The sequence below is a fragment of the Parambassis ranga genome, chromosome 2 (genome assembly GCF_900634625.1).
Source record: "Parambassis ranga chromosome 2, fParRan2.1, whole genome shotgun sequence".
In the NCBI taxonomy this organism is placed as follows: domain Eukaryota; kingdom Metazoa; phylum Chordata; class Actinopteri; family Ambassidae; genus Parambassis; species Parambassis ranga.
In genome coordinates this window covers 2,294,442-2,312,561 of record NC_041023.1, presented here as the reverse complement: position 1 = coordinate 2,312,561, position 18,120 = coordinate 2,294,442, and the positions used below count along the sequence as shown (strand labels likewise).

Sequence of the window (18,120 nt, the reverse complement as noted above, 5' to 3'; positions counted from 1 at the left end):
TATTCTGCATAATTCGCTTTTTTAGGTTTACAACATGGCTCTATAACCGCACAACTCTCCCAAAAGGCCTTTTTTTAATTAAATGTTTAATTAAAATTGAGTTTTTATTCCACTCAGCCTTCAAACATCCACCTTTTATTCTGAAGGTGTAAGTTTCTGACAGTAATAAAGCAGAAAATGAAATGAAATGTTCTTGCAGTAATAAATGCTTCATATTTCACATTTATTCATTCACACTGGTTTATTTCAGGTGGGTTGATTTGGAGAAAGAACAGCAGATTACAATCTTGCTTTTTTTAAAAAAGAAAAAAAGAAATGTACATTTTTTTTACTTATTTTACAACCGAACAAAAACAGTTATAAAATGAGAAAAACCAGCCACTCGAAGCCGTACTGCCCTCAAAAGACATAAAACAGAAAATATATACACGTCGTCATGTTTTCACTCGTCATCTTCCTCCTGCTCCTCCTTCACCTTCTTTTTCTTCTTCTTCTTCTTCTTTTCTGTCGTCTGGAGACAGAAACGTGAAGTTTAAAAAACACTGTCTTCAAACACATCTCAAATCTTTTATACTGGATCTTTGTGTTACCTCAGTCGCTGCCATCTCCTCTTCTTCTGCCTTTGGCTCCTCCTCCTCCACCACCTCTGCCTTCTTGTCCTTCTTCTTCTTCTTTTTCTTCGGCGTCTCCTCTGTGGCTGCTGTTTCTGCTTCTTCTTCTACTACTAAAAAAAAAAGCAGACAAATCTGTGAGCCCTTCAAATTCCCGGTGCACACAAGACACATGTGTCCGCTGTAAATTGACCGACCTTCTGTTGCTGCTTCCTTTTTGGCCTTTTTGGATTTGACTGCCGGCGTCACAGGCTCCTCTGCCTCCTCCTCCACCTCCTCAAACTTCCTCTTCTTTGAGGTGGATGGAATCGTAGAGTCGCCAGATGGATCATAAACTTTGACCTCACTGTGTGGAAGGAGAGAAAACACCTTCAATGTTTGCATGTGACAGTATATAAAGTCAGAAAGGAGCAGCCTGTGAGCACTCACCTCTTGTGCTGGTACTTGTCTGCCTTCGCCATCGCTTTGCCTGTTCCGCTGATTCTTCGGATCTGAACAGAAGACATGAGGGTTAGATAAGATGACACTGTTTTTCTGTCGATATAAATTTAACCCTCTCTGGTACTCACTCCTTTGTCCTCCAGCTGGCGCAGTCTGGCTTCCAGCTTGGCGCGGTTCTCTACTCCCATCTCTGCGTTTGTGTCCTCTCCGAGGGCGTCGTAGCGGATGGCCAGGGCGGCCTTAGCTGCCAGCATTCTGGAGATCTGCAGACACACAACACAGGAAACTGAGTGTGTGTTTATTTCCTAACAACCTGCCTGTTAGTCCTGCCTCCTGAACTCACCTTGCCCTTGTTCTTGGCAGTGGTCTGTCCCACCAGAGAGGCGTGGTATATGAGGCCGTATTTGGGTGTGTCTTTGCGGGTCTTCAGGGCTCTGAACAGAGCCTTCTCTGCTCCGAGAATCTGCACGGTGGAAGCCGGATGCTTCGCCAAGTTCAGGAGGGAACCTTGGGGGGAAAAAAAAACAGATTTTAAGAACAGCGTTCTCCATCAGTGTCTGCCGATCAGGGCTCTTCATGGAAGCTCAGATGAGGTAGTGACTTAAAGCCATCAGTGGTTTTCAGGACAGTGACGTTGCGTCTTCATCATCACCGCTTCTGTGTCATTTTCTAAACAGCTCTTTGCGTTTGTGACGTACCGGCATGTGAAATGAGCCGGGCGCCGACCAGCTCCCCCACCATCACCGTCAGGTTGGGGGCGATCGCCATCATTCGGTTCTTCAGGTAGTCATAGAGCTGAGCGCGGTACTCTGTGATCTCGATCACCTGCAGGACAGACAACAGTGTTACACCACCATCACTCAGAGGGCGGCGGCGTCGTCAGGGGTCATGTGACTGTTCAGATGAGGTAGTGACTAAAAACCCACACAGGCTGTTTCAGGGTAAAGACGACTGTCGTTATCATCACTACTGTCACTGCAGCTCTGCTGAAGGTAAACACTAGGGGGCGTACCTGATCGCACAGGTGCATGATGTTGCCGATGTCCTCCTCTGACACTTCCGTTCCCATGGAGATCTCAGCAGCCAGTTTAACCTCGGCCTCGATCTCCTCTGGAAGGATATCTGACAGGTCTGAGGTGGCCACATTTGTGCGAGCGCCTGAAGACACACACACACACGTTTACAGCCACAGCTGCTTTTAAGCATGGACAGAAAAGCTTCATAAAGACGGATTTTTACCGATTTTGCGGACAGTTTTGCAATAAGCCAAGTTGTCCGTGATGACTTTTCCCAACTCAGGGAAGTGCCAGCCGTACCACTCTCTGCAGCGCATTATGTAGTTGTTCAGCTCCTTGTCCAGGTCATCCAGAAGAGCTGCAGGGAAAAGAACACTTCACTTGAGCTGAAGCTGTGAAACACACTGAAAACATGCTTAACTGTGTCAGAATAAAAGGTAAACTACTCACAGATAGCCTGAACAATCATGGTGTCCACTTTGTCTGGACTGAACTTCAGCTTGTACCGAGATAAACTGCAAACAGACAGGGACATTCTCACTGTTATTTCATGCACCGCCCTCTTTCACTTCTTCTAGGTTTACAGTTAGCCTCAGTGGTAGTGACGAATGCTGAGGAAAATCTCCATGGAGATGTCAGACAGCAAGTGTAATCACAGGCAGATATCAGTCAGAAAACACCTTCTGTGTGCCGCCTACCTGTGAGCCAAGCCTAGAGACATAGCACTGATCTCTCTGGCAGGAAGTCCCGTGATGAGGCTCTCCATCTGGTTCCTGATGCACCTCATGAGCTCAGCTACAGCCGGGCTGTGGACACAGCTCAGGTCGAGTTTTTCCTGGAAAAAAAAAAAGCCCATTAAATATCAAAAACATCCCACAATGCATCGTTGCAGGGGCCACAGGATCACTCACTTTGATAACTCCTCCAAGCTTAGCATCGCTGATGGCCAGCTGTTCATGCGCCTCCTTGGCAACAACTTTCTTCAGAACCTTCTTTAAACTTTTGCCTATTTTCCCCTCCACAAGGGCAGTGGCAGCTGAGAGGCAGAGGCGAAAAACACTGTGTTAAACACATGAATAACATCCCATTTCTATCTAAAATCTATGCTCCATGCGGACATCATGTGGTCTCAGGGGTAGTGACGAATGCTCTGATGTGCCTCATGTTTTTATTCAGACACAGAAATACATCACAGACCACAGGTGTACATTAAAAAAAACATTTTATTACCTGCTAAAGCCTCTGTTGTGTCCTGGAACTTCTCAAAGTGCTTCAGCTTCACACTGTGAGAAACAAAACAAGAATATATATATCAGACAACACGCTGACTGACTGTGTGTGTGTGTGTGTGTAGATGGACTTACACTTTGTTAGCTTTTTCAGGAGTCTCAAACTCCTTATACAAGCTGTCAACCTTCTGCAGTTTGGATTCATCGAGGACCTGAAAGACACCACACACGTTCAGCTGGCTGCCACTCAAAATAAGTTTAGGACATACTGTGTGCAGAATAAACGGATATTTTGACTTTCTAGCTGGCTGATGATCACATCTGGACAGTAACTCCTCTTATAAAGCGTGACTGTGCATGTGAAAGCGGTGAAAAGTGGAGTCCAATGAGCCTTAATGTGCACACGTGGTTACAGGCCCTGCAGGCTGCTAGCTTGTAGTTAGCTTAAGTTAGCATCCGTAGGGACACTTATAAAGTTCAAACACACGGTTATTTATGCAAGTATAAAAAACTAAATTATAACTTCGTCACCATCAACAACATTTATCTACAACGTAGTCACCATTGGATGTCAGTAGCTGCGAAGCTAACATGCTAACTCGAAGTAGCCGATGCGCGAAAAAACACTCAGGAAGTAAAAACTAAACTCTTACTTTGAATATCGCGTATCCAGCGGCGGTCTCAAACAACACCAGCATTTTGGCAGCAGCTCAGTTACCTTCTGTAGATAACTACAAGTGTATGAGAGCCGCAGCTTTTCCACAGCGCACCACGCCGCAGCAGCTCCCACTCTGAAACACACGCGGTGCTCCTTCCTCACTAGGAACCCACTGGGTTGCCAGGTTGGTTTAACATCGGCTGATATCCCCCGATTCACACGCTGATTTTACTGTTGTTTCGGCAGATTGTCATCGTATCCAGCGCCATGTCTTTATTTAACTGTATCACATGTCAACAGATACACATCGACACTATCACAGAAACGGGTTGACTCCATCTTAATGCTGTAAAATGTGTTTAATTAGAACATTAGTAATGGTTCATTAAAAACATGCATCAACACGTATTTATGCTGTTTTAATTTGAGCTGTGTGGTACTTAGACACAAACAGAGACAGACGATAGACAGATATAGTGACATCTATCACTATTAACACGTGTACATTAAATTACAGTTTTTATCTTCAATCGGGCAACCTGAGAGTTTTTACCTGAAATCTCGCGAGATGTTGCGGGAAAAGCACCGGCTTTTTTAAATATTACTACAAATAATGCAAAAATGTTTTCTTTTTCATTTAAACAAACAAAATGTTACTGAATGTATGTTATACTATATATAAGTATTACTATAACTATTATAATTATAATAAATCTGAATCGAGAGCTCGGTGGTTAGCGGAAATCCTTCCGCCAAATCCCGGAAGTGATGAACATGTGTAAGTAGCGGAGCAAAACATGCGCATGTGAGAGCTGCGTGGTGGCGACGAACCGAGCCGAACTTCAGCGTCGATGCATAGGAAGGACTCCGGCCCCTCAGTATGACGGAACCGGGGCATTACCCTCCGCCGGACTTCAGCTGTCCTCCTCCTAACTCCATTCAGCTCCTCCAGCAGCAGCAGTCCCGCTCCAGCAGCTTCCATCCCAGCATGTGGACTTGGGGCGAGACGCCTTCCGAGCCCAGCTGGAACTACGGGGCCGGTCCTGGATGGACTCAGCACACAGCGGCAGGGCCTGGATATGGTTTTCCAGGAAGTGCATACAGTGAGTACATCATGCAGTGGTGCCTCACTTTCTCTCTGTGGCGTTGACCTCTCTGTGTTCTCTTCAGGTCAAAACTCTGGCCATGAATGGTATCAGGGTGGAAGCCAGAACCACGCATGGGCCAACAGCCATGGCAGAAAGGTGACTGTTGTTAAAGGTTTCACATGGTATTCAGTGCTGAGGCTGTGCACACATAATTAGTCTTTACTTTGCAGCAGAAAAACAGGAAGGAGCCTGAATACTCTCATTACTGTGACACCTGTGACCGAGGATTCAAACACCAGGACAAGTACCATGAACACGTTTCCCAGCACGTCAAGGTATTTACGTTCACTTTGCCTATTTATTTGTTTCCATGACTGTTTTCTGACTTCCTGTCTCGTGTTTTATTCCAGTGTTCGGTGCCTGACTGTAGCTTCACAGCTCATGAAAAAATAGTCAGCATACACTGGAGGAATGTGAGTGGACCATCTGTGTGTGTGTTCGTGTGTGTTCATTCTTCTATACCAGTGTTCTGTACCTTGTCCGTAGAACCACGCACCTGGAGCCAAACGAATCAAGCTGGACACACCAGAGGAGATTGCAAAGTGGAGAGAGGAGAGACGGAGGTCAGTGTTTTTATTAGGAACTGTCAGCTCATTGTAAACTCTGTGTTTCACACACATCCTTATGTGGATTTGCAGGAACTACCCAACACTCCAGAACATTGAGAAGAAGCAGAAAGTGATGGAGGTGCGGGAGGAGACGGGCGGTGTTCTAGAAACGGCTCAGTTTGGGTAAATGAATGAATTAAAATAAAAGACACAACAATGTTTTTACTTTGAACTGAAGCTGATCTAATCCACACTGAACACAGACGAATGAGAGGCCGAGGGAGAGGCCGAGGTCACAGGGGCGGTTACAGAGGGTTCCCAAGACGACACCCGTCACAGAGCGGGGCTACAGAGAGACCTAAACCCCTCACGCAGCCTGGTCCAGTCCGGGATCCTCTGGGCGCGTTGGCCAGCAGTGACCATGGTGAGAATACAAGCTGTTAGTAACCACACACAACATGTCGACAGACAGACACACACAACATGTCACCAGCATTGACAGTAAAAACTATGGACAGAGCTTCCGTGACATCACCCGTTTGTTTCTGAAGAGCCGTTCTGAGGCTCGGTGGGAGGTTCCAGGACGTTGATGACCGCCGCCATGTTGGCAGCGTCACGTCCACCAAAACTCCAAATATGGACAAAAAGGGGGAGCACGAGCGGGGTTTAGGGGGGCGGGCGATCGTGGAAGCAGGAAACTCACGTTGTGATACGTCAACTGTCTGTCACTCAAGCGGCAACGCCCATAATTATGCGTAATTTTAAGTCAGAATACAATTGAAACGAGTAAGTTGTAAAAAAAATTCACCCCCCCCCCCTACAATTGACACTAGAAGAGAACCTATCATCTGAGACCAGAGTGGTTTTTTTGTACCAGGCTGTAAACATGTTCTTTTCTGCTGTGAAGTCGGCCATTTTAACATGGGAGTCTATGGGAAATTACTCGCTTTTGGAGCCAGCCCCCAGCAGTTGCGGCGTGAATTACAAGTTTTGACACTTCCGCATGGGCTTCAACTTTGAGCCCCGAAGGTTGCCGCTTGGTCACCAGACAGACACACATGTCAACATACACACACACACACACACAGAGACACACACAAACACACACACACACACACGTCACCAGACAGACAGACACACACACACACACGTCACGAGACAGACACAGTGACTTCTGTGCTTTCAGACTCTGACAGAGAGGACCTGGGTTCTGAGTCCAGGCCTGGGATTCTGGTTGTTGCTCCTAAACAGATGAGCTCAGCTCTGGGCTCGTTAGTGGCCAACTACGGCTCCATGAGTGAGAGTGGAAGTGATGAAGAACCAGAGGGTGAGTTCACCCTCCTCCTCCTGCTGCTGCTATAGAATAGAAGTGAGAGAGATCCTTCAATGGCGGTCTGTGGTTTGTTTCAGCTGCCCCCATTCAGAGAGCCAAAGAGCTGGTGCAGGAAAACCAGACCATCCTCAGCAGAACACCGTCACACACTCAGGACAGGAGACCGTTCAGAGACACGTCTTCAGAGGGCAACGACACGCCCCAGCAAGGCCCAAGAGGCACATTTAATAACAGACGAGGAAGAGGAGGCAGAGGCAGAGGAAGGAGAGGCAGCAGACACCAAGACGCATCGCAGCCACGAGGGCCAACTTTACTTGAGATGGTATGGAGTAATCTGAGATTAGAGGCTTATATTCTGAGATTTGTCTTCTCTCACGGTGGTTGACCTTCTCATGTTCTTTCACTCTTTTCAGCTGCTGGCTCCAGATATCCGTCACGAACGGAACGTCCTCCTCCAGTGTGTGCGCTACGTTGTCCAAAATCAGTTCTTTGGACTGGAGAACAAACCTCAGAACCAGGAGGGGGTCGGGGACAAAGACACACTGGCAGTGAGAAATGAAAAGCAGGAAGAAGACGCATCGGAGGAAAGCAGGGCTCTGGTTGGTGGAGAGAGAGACGCAGCAGTCGGTGCACGAGTTTGTAATCTGGAGGATTTGGATAGGAGAAAAGTTCCGGCAGCCGATCAGGACAACGAACAATCTGATAAGGACACAACTGCCTCAAAGTCCTGCAGTCACGTTTCAACCACAACAAATAAAACCTCTAACATGTACGATGATGAAATCTGGGACAGTCCTGGAACTGTTTTTTGACATGGTAGGAAATAAATTCTACCATCATTATTTTTCTTCAAATCCAGAGGATTGATCATGTCCACATAGGTGCATTTTGTTTGTGTATTTTGAATTGTTTTACATAACTTGTGGAGAACTTTCTTTTGTAAAATAAATCACATCTCTAATTTACTGATGGAGAAAATGTGTGCATTCGTCATTATAATAAACAGATGATTTTATTTTACATTTTTTTAAACAAAATATAGAAGCTGTGTCCTAGCTGTGAAATGGCAAAACAAAGAGTTGTAAAGGATTCACGTACATGGTACTGTTGGACACTTTGGCGCCATCTAGTGGCCAGAAGATGGTATTACAAAGCAGCGCACAGCTGAAATAAACCACATTAAGAGCATACTGTAATATTCAGTAGCATACAGCTGGCTGTAACACTACATACGCTGCTTGAAGTGTCGAGTGACACAATATTGTATCAACAACAAAGGGCAAAATTAGTTTTTAGGAAAAAAAGATGAAAATAAACATACATACATGTAATACCGTGAGTTTCCACTAGATGGCGCTGTGGTATAAAGTCCCTGAGAGTAATAAGTAAGTAATAACAATTTTATTAAACGTGTTTACATAGTTACAAAACACACTAAAGTAGTTAGTGTACTAAAGTACACATACGAACATTAGCAACTTTATTCCACACGTGTGTCTCACTCAAGCTACTTACAAGATGCAGGTGTGTCTGCTAGCTTTAGCTAGCTAGCTTCTTAAGGGGTACGCTTTTCGGACGCTACCTAATGCAAACTGTGTTAAAACTCTATACTACCTCAGCAACAGCCAAGATTATAGCTGAAGTATTATATATATGAATATATATGAATATAGAATTATAGAATTACAGTTTAATATCACTGAACACACCTTGTTACCCGGAAACGTCATGCCCTGCTTGGCTTCTTCCTCTCCGGCTACATCTAGAATCATGACGCACTGCGGCATTGAGCGCCCCCTTCCGGCACCTACAGGCATTACTAATCATCAACTTTGAGGAAAACTTCAGAATTTCTTAATGATTTGTGGGTTTTTCCGTCTATATATTTATGAAAGTCCAGGGTTAATTTTTTGAACATAAAAGATAATTATAATCTCTATGGAGAGCACTATCTGATGATAGACTCCCCCGTTCCTCCTCCTCCTCCTCAGTGAGGATCCATCTTCAGCCTCACCGCATCACAAACATTATTGTTGCATGAAAATAACATTTAACTTTTTTTTAATTAGTATGCATTGTTTATTTGTTTATACAACAGTGCATTTCCCCCAGACTATTTACACAATATATTTGATTTCTTTAAATATAGTTAAGAACAGAAACATTCAAATTAGCTGTTAAGTGTTGCATTGTATAAAATACAGTGGCAAACATTTAAAAAAATGCATAAAAACAATTGTGAACAGCACTAGATTTAAAAAGTGACATTTATATCCAGTACAGCAAGTTTTTCTAATCTCTGTGCAAATGTTTGCAAGTCCTGTGAAAGTTCAGAAGACGACTCCTCAGGCGGCAGACGTGTCCAGCGACGTTTGTTCTACATCTGTGCTTGAGAAAGGAAAGCTTGCAAAAAGAAAGAGAGTCGGCGCTCTGCTGGAGACAGAGCCAATGTTCGTTCACTTTCCCTGTCACCTCCTGCTGCAAGATCTCCTCATTTTACAATCATGGAGGAGGATTAGGTAACAACAAATACGTGAGATATTCAAAGAATTCTGTTTTTTCTTAAGCTTTCGTGAATATTTTCTCAGAATTCCTCAAGAAAAAGGCAGAAATATGAGAGAAAGAAAGAATAGAAGCCAGAATTGAAACAATTGTGAGAAGAAATCGTGAGGGGGGGGGGGACAGCATACAATCAATGCCACACACCCGGCTTTAAGTGGGTCTCTGACGTCCTGCTTGCTACATTGAGAGGCTATGTGTTGCAGTTATCAATATCAATCCAAGCAGCATTCCAACCAAGAGCGTTTTAAACAAATAAGGTCTATAGAAAAATAATGGCAAATCAATACTTTTATTTAGAAAAATAGGTTGAACCGTCAGGTATTATGTGCTGTACCTTACATATCAATACGAGACCTTTTATAATTTTTAGCCAAGGGCAGTCTCCATGCAATACATGATCTAGTGCTGGACTTAGGAAAGTACTAATTTGTTTAAATCATGCAGTTCAATCTAAAACTATTGAGTCCATTGAGAAGCAGGTTTTCGTAGAATTAATAGATGTCATTCGTAAAGGCGAATAAAGCTAACGTTGGTGAAGGCCGTGCTAATGGAAGACCTAAAGCAAGTAAAAAAAATGGAGCGACAGTGTAAGGACGTTTGTGTTAAGGCTGTTTGGGGGGGTGTGACCTAGGTGATCAATACTTGATGTGTCTCCAATACTAACTGAAGTTTATATATATATTTTTGTCGTCGTCATCCTAAACCTTCATTATTGCTCTTGAACAGCCCACGTGGCCTCGTTGCCATCGCCCTGTGTCCCTTAGAGCTGGATAGACGGCGTCATGGCAGTGCGGTGTCAGTAGGCACGCTGAACACACAGGTCTCATAGTGACTGCGTTTAGAACGACCCCTAAAGTCGAGAGGAGCTGTAGAAAAGGAAACTTGTTAGCTACAGCTGTCTGTTAGCATGCTGAGATCACACCTGATTGTGTGTGTGTGTGTGTGTGTGTGAGGAACATGCAACAGAAAAAAGAAAACCATGACAACCAAAACCATGCATATATTTTAGAAAAAGCACATCAGGTGCCTGGTTCTGCTGGCAGTGTTCTATTTAAAGTATGTACACAGTAACTTTACATATGTTACTAATATAAGTGTATAAATGCACTTTATACATCTAAAAGGAGTATAGGGAGAGAAAGGAATGGAAGAAAGTCTACAGTTTTTATCCTTTGCATATTCAGTCTCTTTCAAGCCCTGAGTACAAACTTTAGAGGAGACCTTCGCTCATCGTCGAAGGCTTTCTCTGGGGCTATTCTCCTGGAAGCCCTGGGTCAGAAACTGGCCTATGGAGCCCCAGCATTCCTAAGCTGCTGGGGACGTCAGGTAGAGAGGCTTGTCGGCCTGATGGGAACCTCTGGTGGTGGTGGTGGTGGTGGTGGTGGTGCTGCTGCTGCTGCTCTTCTGAGTCCACGCCGTTCACTGTGGGTCTTTGCTCAGTGTCCGTATCGCTCTCAAGCAGCGCAGCGAAGCTCCCATCTGGAAGAGTCTCTGTGTGGAGGAGGACTGCGGGGGGGTCTTTGGATTTGTTGGGGGCGCTCTCCAAGTCAGGGCTCTGAGGAGGGCAGGAAACAATCAAGCAGGGGGACTCCTACACTTTAAAGTATTACTATTAAGCTGCTGAAAAAAAAGGGAAAGCAGGACTGAACCTGTGGCCGGGCGGGAGCAGGGCCCAGGCTGAGCGCCGTCTGGATGGCAGACACCGGCTGCACCCTGATGGCTGGCCTGTGGTACTCCGGGCTGGAGGTGACGGTGCTGTAAGCCGGGGGGCCGGCGGCGGTTTGCCTCTGGAGGAGCTGCAGGATGGCCTGGATGTCTGCAGTCATCTGAGACTCCAACCTGACAGAAACCAAAACAAAGACGTGAGTTCACATCATCAGCTGTTCGGATGCTCGGTGCTCCTAATCAACACTGATTACCACGACAGGTGATGAGCTGCTGCAGCAGTTACCACAATTAACAGCCTAAATAAAGAATAGCATTACAGCAGACGGCTGTCAGTGGAGATACGTGACACTAGGGGGAGACTGTGAGCTTTAAAACTGCAGTGTGGCTGACTAAAGCAGCAGTAGATGAGGAGGGCTGTGACAGTTTCATCGTATTCACAAAACACACGAGCACAGGTCTCAGCTGCAGCCTCCTGAATGCAGATGTGTGGGAAGTTACACACAGTCAACACCTGCATTTCTGTGTCATCGCCTTCTGCAGCAGGTTACATCACGGAGTCTGAGATGGTGAATCACTTTTTATTCCTCCACAGTGCACCCAGACGTTCAGTGCAAACACACACTCTGGCTCGGGCGTGTGTGTGTGCATTAATAAGCCCGGCTGCATTTGACAAACACTCCTGCAGGAACCTGCATAAATGACTGGATGATGGCCACCTGAGCACAGCGCTCATTTTATTCCAAACTGTGGCCAAAATATGCGACAGTGAGCGTCCAGACCTCTCAGGATGACGTCACAGGTCTTTGCATCTCGTGGTGCTACCTCATTGCTACCAGTGCAGCTACCGAGCTGCTCACATGGTGCGCTCTCTGCATTAACGTGGCCTCAGAGGTCTCTGTGAGTCCCGTCTGACCTGTTGAGGTGCTGCTGCAGCAGGTCCAGCCTTTGCTCCACCTCCCCATAGGTGAGGTCTGTGTCGCTGTCGTCCTCCCCGGCTGGCGTCTCCTGACAGCGCGCTGACTCCTCCGCAGCCTTGCCGGGACGCACCCACTCGCCCGTGTGGATTTCTAGGAGGGAGAGATGTGAACACACACACAGACACACACACAGGATAAATGATCTGTGTTATTAGAGCAGCGCCTCGGGGGGAAGCTTCTTCCTGTGTTGTTGCCGTCTCATCATTTGGCTTCGCTAAGCTCTGATCAGCTAAACCACCTCCTGAATCCCAACATCTGACCCTGGTGGGATTTTTTTCTTCTTCTCCTCCTTTTGGAGAAGGCTGCAGATTAAATTGATGTTTCCTATATGCTGCTCTCACCGGGCTGTTTATAAGAATCAATATCACTCCGCTCTGTACTTTGGCAGAAATCCTCTTACAGCTGTAACAACTGAATTATGGGATATTACTCTCAAATCAACACGCCGACACTGGTGGATTGGTGGTGACGGAGGGAGGGCTTCACAGCAGCAGACACAGCATTCAACATGCATTGACCTCATGTCTGGTCCTGACCTCGGCTCAAAGGGGGGAAGGGGGGGTGACCCTGGTTATAATCCTCTTACATTTTATTACTGAGTGGGTTTTAGGTTTCACCATGATGACACATAATCCTTGTTTGGGTTTTTAATAGGTGTGACATTAGTCCTCCGGGGCTTAGGGATTTTTTGAGTACGTTTAAATTAACTTCTGAGCCAATTACCATTTTGGAGGAAAACATTAGAGGACAGTTCATGTCACTTTCACCCCTCAAGCGGTTCCTGAAAAATAACTTTTGGTCACAAGTGAGTCAGACATGGCTTCCCGGTTGTGCTGCAGAGTGCAGACTCTTGATATTTGTCTTACCTTTATATTCCTGGGTGTGCGTGCCGTCTTCAGCCTGATCCCCTGCAGCGCTGCTCATCCCGAGCCCCAGGTTGTGGTCCCTAACCACCGGGTAGCCCAGCACACCGGAACACAGGGGCCTCTGCTCCTCTTCCTCCTCCCTGCCTTCCTCCTCCTCCTCATCCTCCTCCTCCTCCCCCTCCTCAGCAGACTCCCGCCGCTCCTCAGCTGCGGTGGAGGCGTAGCTCGGCCTCGCATGTTGGGCGTCGCAGTAGGCGGCTGTTGGCTCCTTGTTGTTGGAGCCTGCAGGGAGAAATGATGATCAGGAAGTCTGCTGGGGAAACACTCACTTCTTTCCTAGGACTTCCCGTGGGGATGATGCAAGTGCGTCACATTCTTTGCCAAAAGGTAGGGAGTGTTTGAAGTGAGGACGGTGTTTAGCAGCGAATCCTTCACACCTGATGGATGCAGGCAGGATATGCTGACTGCTGGACTGTGAAATGGACCGCTACATTATACACCGAGACGGTGACACTGTATTCAGACTCCTTGTAACCATGGTGACCAATTAGATTTGCCTGAAATGAAGCTGCACTGCTGAGTGGAGGCTCTGTCACCAAGTCCCAGGTCTCCTGGCTGTTAGAAGTCAAATTACAACAGCTCCCATGGTGCAGGCCGAGCACACCGTCGTCTGGAAGCTGCCGCGCTGCAGAGAGGCTGCTGTGTTTGGTATGAGGGCATGAGTTTAGCTAAGAAAGGGTCCTTCACTTTCATTTGAGATCAATATTCTGTGTAAAACTATTGATTTCTTCAGTCATTAGAGAGTGGAGAAATGTGATAAAACATGGCTGACCTGCAGAGGACCTCCTTCTGTACGACACCCGCCTGCGACACATGTTGTCGTCCATGTTGGAATCCCCTGCTTGTGAGTAGGTTGTCTGCAAAGAAACAGAGACCTTCTAATGCAAACCACACACTTTGCTTAACTAAGCAACAAAAACTAGCACTTGTGTTTTCAGAGCAGCTTCTCTCTGCTGTTTTTGATGTAATCCTACCAGAACCTTCTCACGTGTCCCTCTCTCCTTTCCTGTTAAATAACAAAAGGCTACTAGACACACACAAGGGGCGGTGACTACCTTTGCGTTTTCGTCTCGGAGGTCAAAGGTCAGTTCCAGGTTGGTGAAAAAGTGGTCGGCAAACTCCGGATACATGTCCAGCACCTCCAGAATCTCCTCCCTCTGGATGGTGTGCAGGTCACAGTAGCTCAGAGCCCGCACGTCTGCGCAGGACTTCCCCGGCTTGGCGAACAGGTGGATCATCTCGCCGAAGATGTCGTTCTTACCTGTCAATGGGACATAATGCATGAGGCCATCAGAAGAAAGAGACAGGCCAACTGGGAGAGGAGCATGAGGGCATCACAAGACATATAAATAATTTGTCTACACACAAGTCCTGCAGCCGAGCAGTGACCTACATGAAAGCGCCTCAGGTCATTTGTTCCTCTCACGGTTGTATTTCCATCTCCACCATTTTCACAAGTGTAATGTAGTGAAAAACATGAGCTCGTGAAAAAGGCAGAATCAGCAGGAAGTGTGCCGAGCCGCAGCTCCTCCATGCATGGTTCTTGCTCATCCTGACCCTGTTGTGTCTCATTTGCTGCAGGAAACACCTGCCGACAGCCGGGGTGAGATTCAGATCTGCGGCGAAGCTTCACAGCCCCTGCTTCTGCTGCCACCTCTCTCTCCATCTTGTCTAAACAACAACAACATCTACAGCTTTGCACAGCAGACCCACCTAAGATGGCCACCACCACATCATCTTTGAGGATCTCGATGGAGCCACGGGAGATGAAGTAGAGTGCCGTGAGCACGTCTCCAGAGTGGACCAGCGTGTCTCCAGGAGGCGCATGAGTGGTCTTGAACCTCATAGCGAGGGCCCGCAGGCAGCCCTTTGTGGCTCCATTGAACGCCTTACATCCCTGGAGGAGGGTCTTGTTGAGATGAAGGCAGATATCCGCCTGCAGGCACTCAGGGAAACCCTTCAGGACCTGAGTGTGAAACACGGGTCAGAGCACACATGAAGATGGTCAGATGTGACGTGGAATATTTTCTTTAAATCCATTTTTTTTTAAATGCTGTGATGATTCGTGTGTTTTTGTTTTGGCAGTGAAGTTCAAATTTTTCCAGAGATTTGTTTTATACAATTGCCACTTGTGTTCTTTCCTTCTTCTCAAAACCTAGTACACCCAGCAGTGCCTTTTTCACACCGAGCTACAGCATTAGAGAGCCTTCGAGCGACTTTAGATCAGACACAAGACAGAACACTGAGGGACAGAGAGGCTGCAGATAAACGACAGCACAGACACAGGTTATTGTTTTCTCTGCATGTTGAACAAATGTTGGACAATAATTGGTCAATCACTCCTACCTATTTGAGTGTGTTAGCCTGGAATATTGCTAAAATATCATGAAAAAGCAAATTAGATTTATAACACACTTACCATTTAAAGACAAAAATACAGTGACAAAACAACTAAGGCCCCCGGACAGCTCGAACTGACTGTAAATACGCTGAAAGGAGAGGAAAAGACCTTCCAAGGACGCAAACAGTGAGACAAGAAGAACACATTTCTCATCTTTGTCATTTTACACATGAAGCACTAATGACACGAGCACAGAAAAAAAACGTTGCCTGAACTGATTTTCTGGCTCTTTTTTTTGTGTTTTTTTTTGCGATCAACAAAAACTGATCAGTAGATTTGGAAAGGAAAGACTGAACAACATTTGGCAAGCGCAGGTGCCACCGCAGAGCGTGCAGCCAAGCCTCCCACAGTGGGAGGGAAACCTGGCAGTGCACCGGGCGAGGCTGTGCCCACTCTCACAGGCATGATTCACTCTGTCTCTGGTACCAGATGAATATCATGGGGTTGTGTTTGAATACACAGATTTCATGCAAAAGAGGGACCTCGAAGGGCAGGCCACACATGCAAGTCTACCAGTAATGGACGATTACCGGGGCCTGCGAAAAAACATCAGTGTGTGTCTTCCTGTGACTGCATGCTGTAAAACCAGTATAGCTGTGTGAATTGTAAACTATAGAACACAGAGTGTGTCCTAATAACATGCATCAAAACCTAAAGTAAGTACATTTTCAATCAGAGCTTAACAACTCAATACATTCCACTACAAATGTCAGACACAGCTAGATGAAGCTCTACCACTGAGGGACAATCATAGAGACATCATTAGTGTTAGCACATGTACCTCCTGCTCTTACCAGAGTGGTGGGGGGGTCGTTCCATTTGACATGAGGCAGACATGGAAAAGACAAACTTATATAAGTACCATGAGAAGTATCATGATGAGTAAAAAGCCAGAGTTACCGTAACTGTGGCTTTCATATCACTCGTGGCTATGACTCAACATTGCACAGTATAATCGTGATGAAAACATTATACTATGCCAGTGACATAGCGGGACTGCTTCACTTCACGTTGATGTGGTAAGAGCATTTGTTCAGGACAGGATAGTTGAAACATCAGACGAATGAAAGGAGAGAAAAAGCACCAGAAGAACTTCAATTTGTTTGGGGGGGGGGGGAGACACACACATGAGCTACAAAGGACGCTCTCCTCTCGTACCATGTTCATGTCGATGCCGTTGGTGTACGTCCAGGCGTGTTGGAAGTACTCCTCCAGCCTCTGCCTCAGCGGGTTTGGGATCTGGTGGAAGCGGATGAATTCTTTGACCCGTAGCATCTGAAGGTGATACCTGGCCGTACCTGAATACAACCTCTGGATGATGGCCGACACATTCCCAAAGATGCTGGCGTACATCAGAGCTGAGAGGGGGAAAAAGATAGTGACTAATAATAGCAATAACAGGATGAAAACACTGTCTGTGACTCAGCTGCCACTCACATCCAATGAGCATGACACAGATGGAGAAGATCTTCTCAGAGTTGGTGTTGGGGGAGACGTTCCCGAAGCCCACGCTAGTCAGACTGCTGAAGGTGAAGTAGAGTGCTGTCACATACTTATCTTTGATGGAGGGGCCTGAGCTGGGGTCACTGTAGTTGTATTTTTTCCCTGATGCACACAACAATGAAAACAGATAATAAATACATGTTTTTTGTATTTTTTGTGCCAACATGACCATCAAACGGTACCTATAGACAATCCCAGGTTGTCCAGCCAGCCGATCTTGTACTCCAGGTAAGGCTGCTCCATGTTGCCGATTGCATACCAGATGCAGGCCAGCCAATGAGCGATGAGAGCGAAGATACACATGAGCAGCATGAGGACGGCTGCTCCGTACTCCGAATAGCGGTCCAGCTTACGAGCGACTCGCACCAGCCGCAGGAGACGAGCCGTCTTCAACAGGCCGATCAAAGTGGTGGTCTAAAACACAGACATGTAGCTTCATTTTGTGCCAGACACACAGTGATTTAAGGTCTCTGCGTGCCCTCAACTTCATCGACAGTCATACTAGCATGCACGACAGAGAGAGAGAGACAGATGAGGTTTTTTTAGTGATTCATCTCCTGGCTGGTGATGAAGCACTTTTCAATGATTTCACATGAAGACAGCAAAATTAGCTTGAAAAACACATAAATATCAGCAGCTTGAAGCATTTGCCACAGCCTTGAAGCTGGCTAAACACAGACAAACCGAACAGCATCCATACATCACAGTGTACACACACACAGCACTTCTAATCTGCCTGTCCCCAAACCCAGCTGAATTAACACGCAGACAGCATACAGACGTGACAAAAGTCCCAATCTGTAAGTGTCGTGCAATCTGTAAACACATTAAGAGAGAACGCTAATAGGTCCTACCACTCCCTATCACGCCCGACAATTACCCTAATATCCTCGGGGAAATGATTACCTGCTGCCTCCTGCCATAATTGTGCTTCCTCACCTCATCTACGCCTGCTTATTTACACATCCTGTACAGGTGAGAGTCAACACGGCGTGGAGTAGTCAAGGTACAAGAAGCGGAAAGGGGTGCTGGAGGGCGAAAATGATTCATGGGGCTGAGTGTGTCTCCGTCATGGTGAGGAAGAGTGCTGTAGCTGCTT

At 46.4% G+C, this 18,120-nt stretch overlaps 3 protein-coding genes, 1 long non-coding RNA gene and 2 other non-coding genes across 8 annotated transcripts in view; 1 reads left to right on the top strand and 5 right to left on the bottom strand.

Annotated features, from left to right (window-relative positions):
- Positions 1-215: 215 nt before the first annotated feature.
- On the bottom strand, positions 216-4,120 carry nop58 (NOP58 ribonucleoprotein homolog (yeast)). Of its 2 annotated transcripts, none has more exons than XM_028393177.1 (15): positions 3,951-4,120; positions 3,433-3,509; positions 3,299-3,351; positions 2,980-3,104; positions 2,767-2,903; positions 2,519-2,583; positions 2,292-2,426; positions 2,065-2,210; positions 1,751-1,877; positions 1,396-1,559; positions 1,181-1,315; positions 1,041-1,102; positions 809-957; positions 591-721; positions 216-511 (listed from the first exon to the last, which is right to left on the bottom strand). In XM_028393177.1, the coding sequence occupies exons 1-15, from the start codon at positions 3,993-3,995 to the stop codon at positions 443-445; spliced, it is 1,620 nt and encodes a 539-aa protein (XP_028248978.1). In that variant the 5' UTR covers positions 3,996-4,120; the 3' UTR covers positions 216-442. The 2 variants fall into 2 exon arrangements, with proteins under 2 accessions (XP_028248978.1, XP_028248970.1); XM_028393169.1 differs by having other exon boundaries at positions 591-724; positions 3,951-4,119.
- LOC114432760 (small nucleolar RNA SNORD11B) lies at positions 1,630-1,712 on the bottom strand. The gene has a single exon (XR_003670324.1). It is a non-coding gene; the product is annotated as a small nucleolar RNA SNORD11B (small nucleolar RNA).
- On the bottom strand, positions 1,944-2,027 carry LOC114432759 (small nucleolar RNA SNORD11B). The gene has a single exon (XR_003670323.1). It is a non-coding gene; the product is annotated as a small nucleolar RNA SNORD11B (small nucleolar RNA).
- Positions 4,121-4,726: 606 nt separating the features above from the next.
- nufip1 (nuclear FMR1 interacting protein 1) lies at positions 4,727-7,949 on the top strand. 2 transcript variants are annotated; one of them, XM_028393199.1, is made up of 10 exons: positions 4,727-5,058; positions 5,126-5,199; positions 5,277-5,378; positions 5,454-5,516; positions 5,590-5,666; positions 5,742-5,834; positions 5,915-6,075; positions 6,838-6,978; positions 7,062-7,306; positions 7,398-7,949. In XM_028393199.1, the coding sequence occupies exons 1-10, from the start codon at positions 4,836-4,838 to the stop codon at positions 7,794-7,796; spliced, it is 1,578 nt and encodes a 525-aa protein (XP_028249000.1). In that variant the 5' UTR covers positions 4,727-4,835; the 3' UTR covers positions 7,797-7,949. The 2 variants fall into 2 exon arrangements, with proteins under 2 accessions (XP_028249000.1, XP_028248990.1); XM_028393189.1 differs by having other exon boundaries at positions 5,274-5,378.
- LOC114426257 (uncharacterized) lies at positions 7,502-8,363 on the bottom strand. The gene is made up of 3 exons (XR_003669347.1): positions 8,310-8,363; positions 8,083-8,148; positions 7,502-7,628 (listed from the first exon to the last, which is right to left on the bottom strand). It is a non-coding gene; the product is annotated as an uncharacterized LOC114426257 (long non-coding RNA).
- Positions 8,364-10,798: 2,435 nt separating this feature from the next.
- The window catches only part of LOC114453296 (potassium voltage-gated channel subfamily H member 7-like), a 30,017-nt gene continuing 22,695 nt past the window's right edge, over positions 10,799-18,120 (bottom strand). Inside the window, exons 9-18 of the mRNA XM_028433115.1 lie at positions 17,204-17,435; positions 16,956-17,123; positions 16,677-16,876; positions 14,831-15,083; positions 14,173-14,378; positions 13,890-13,974; positions 13,058-13,339; positions 12,128-12,281; positions 11,196-11,385; positions 10,799-11,101 (exon numbers count right to left, since the gene is read on the bottom strand). Coding sequence (XP_028288916.1) covers positions 10,799-11,101; positions 11,196-11,385; positions 12,128-12,281; positions 13,058-13,339; positions 13,890-13,974; positions 14,173-14,378; positions 14,831-15,083; positions 16,677-16,876; positions 16,956-17,123; positions 17,204-17,435 — 2,073 coding nt within the window. The remainder of the gene's footprint in view (positions 11,102-11,195; positions 11,386-12,127; positions 12,282-13,057; positions 13,340-13,889; positions 13,975-14,172; positions 14,379-14,830; positions 15,084-16,676; positions 16,877-16,955; positions 17,124-17,203; positions 17,436-18,120) is intronic.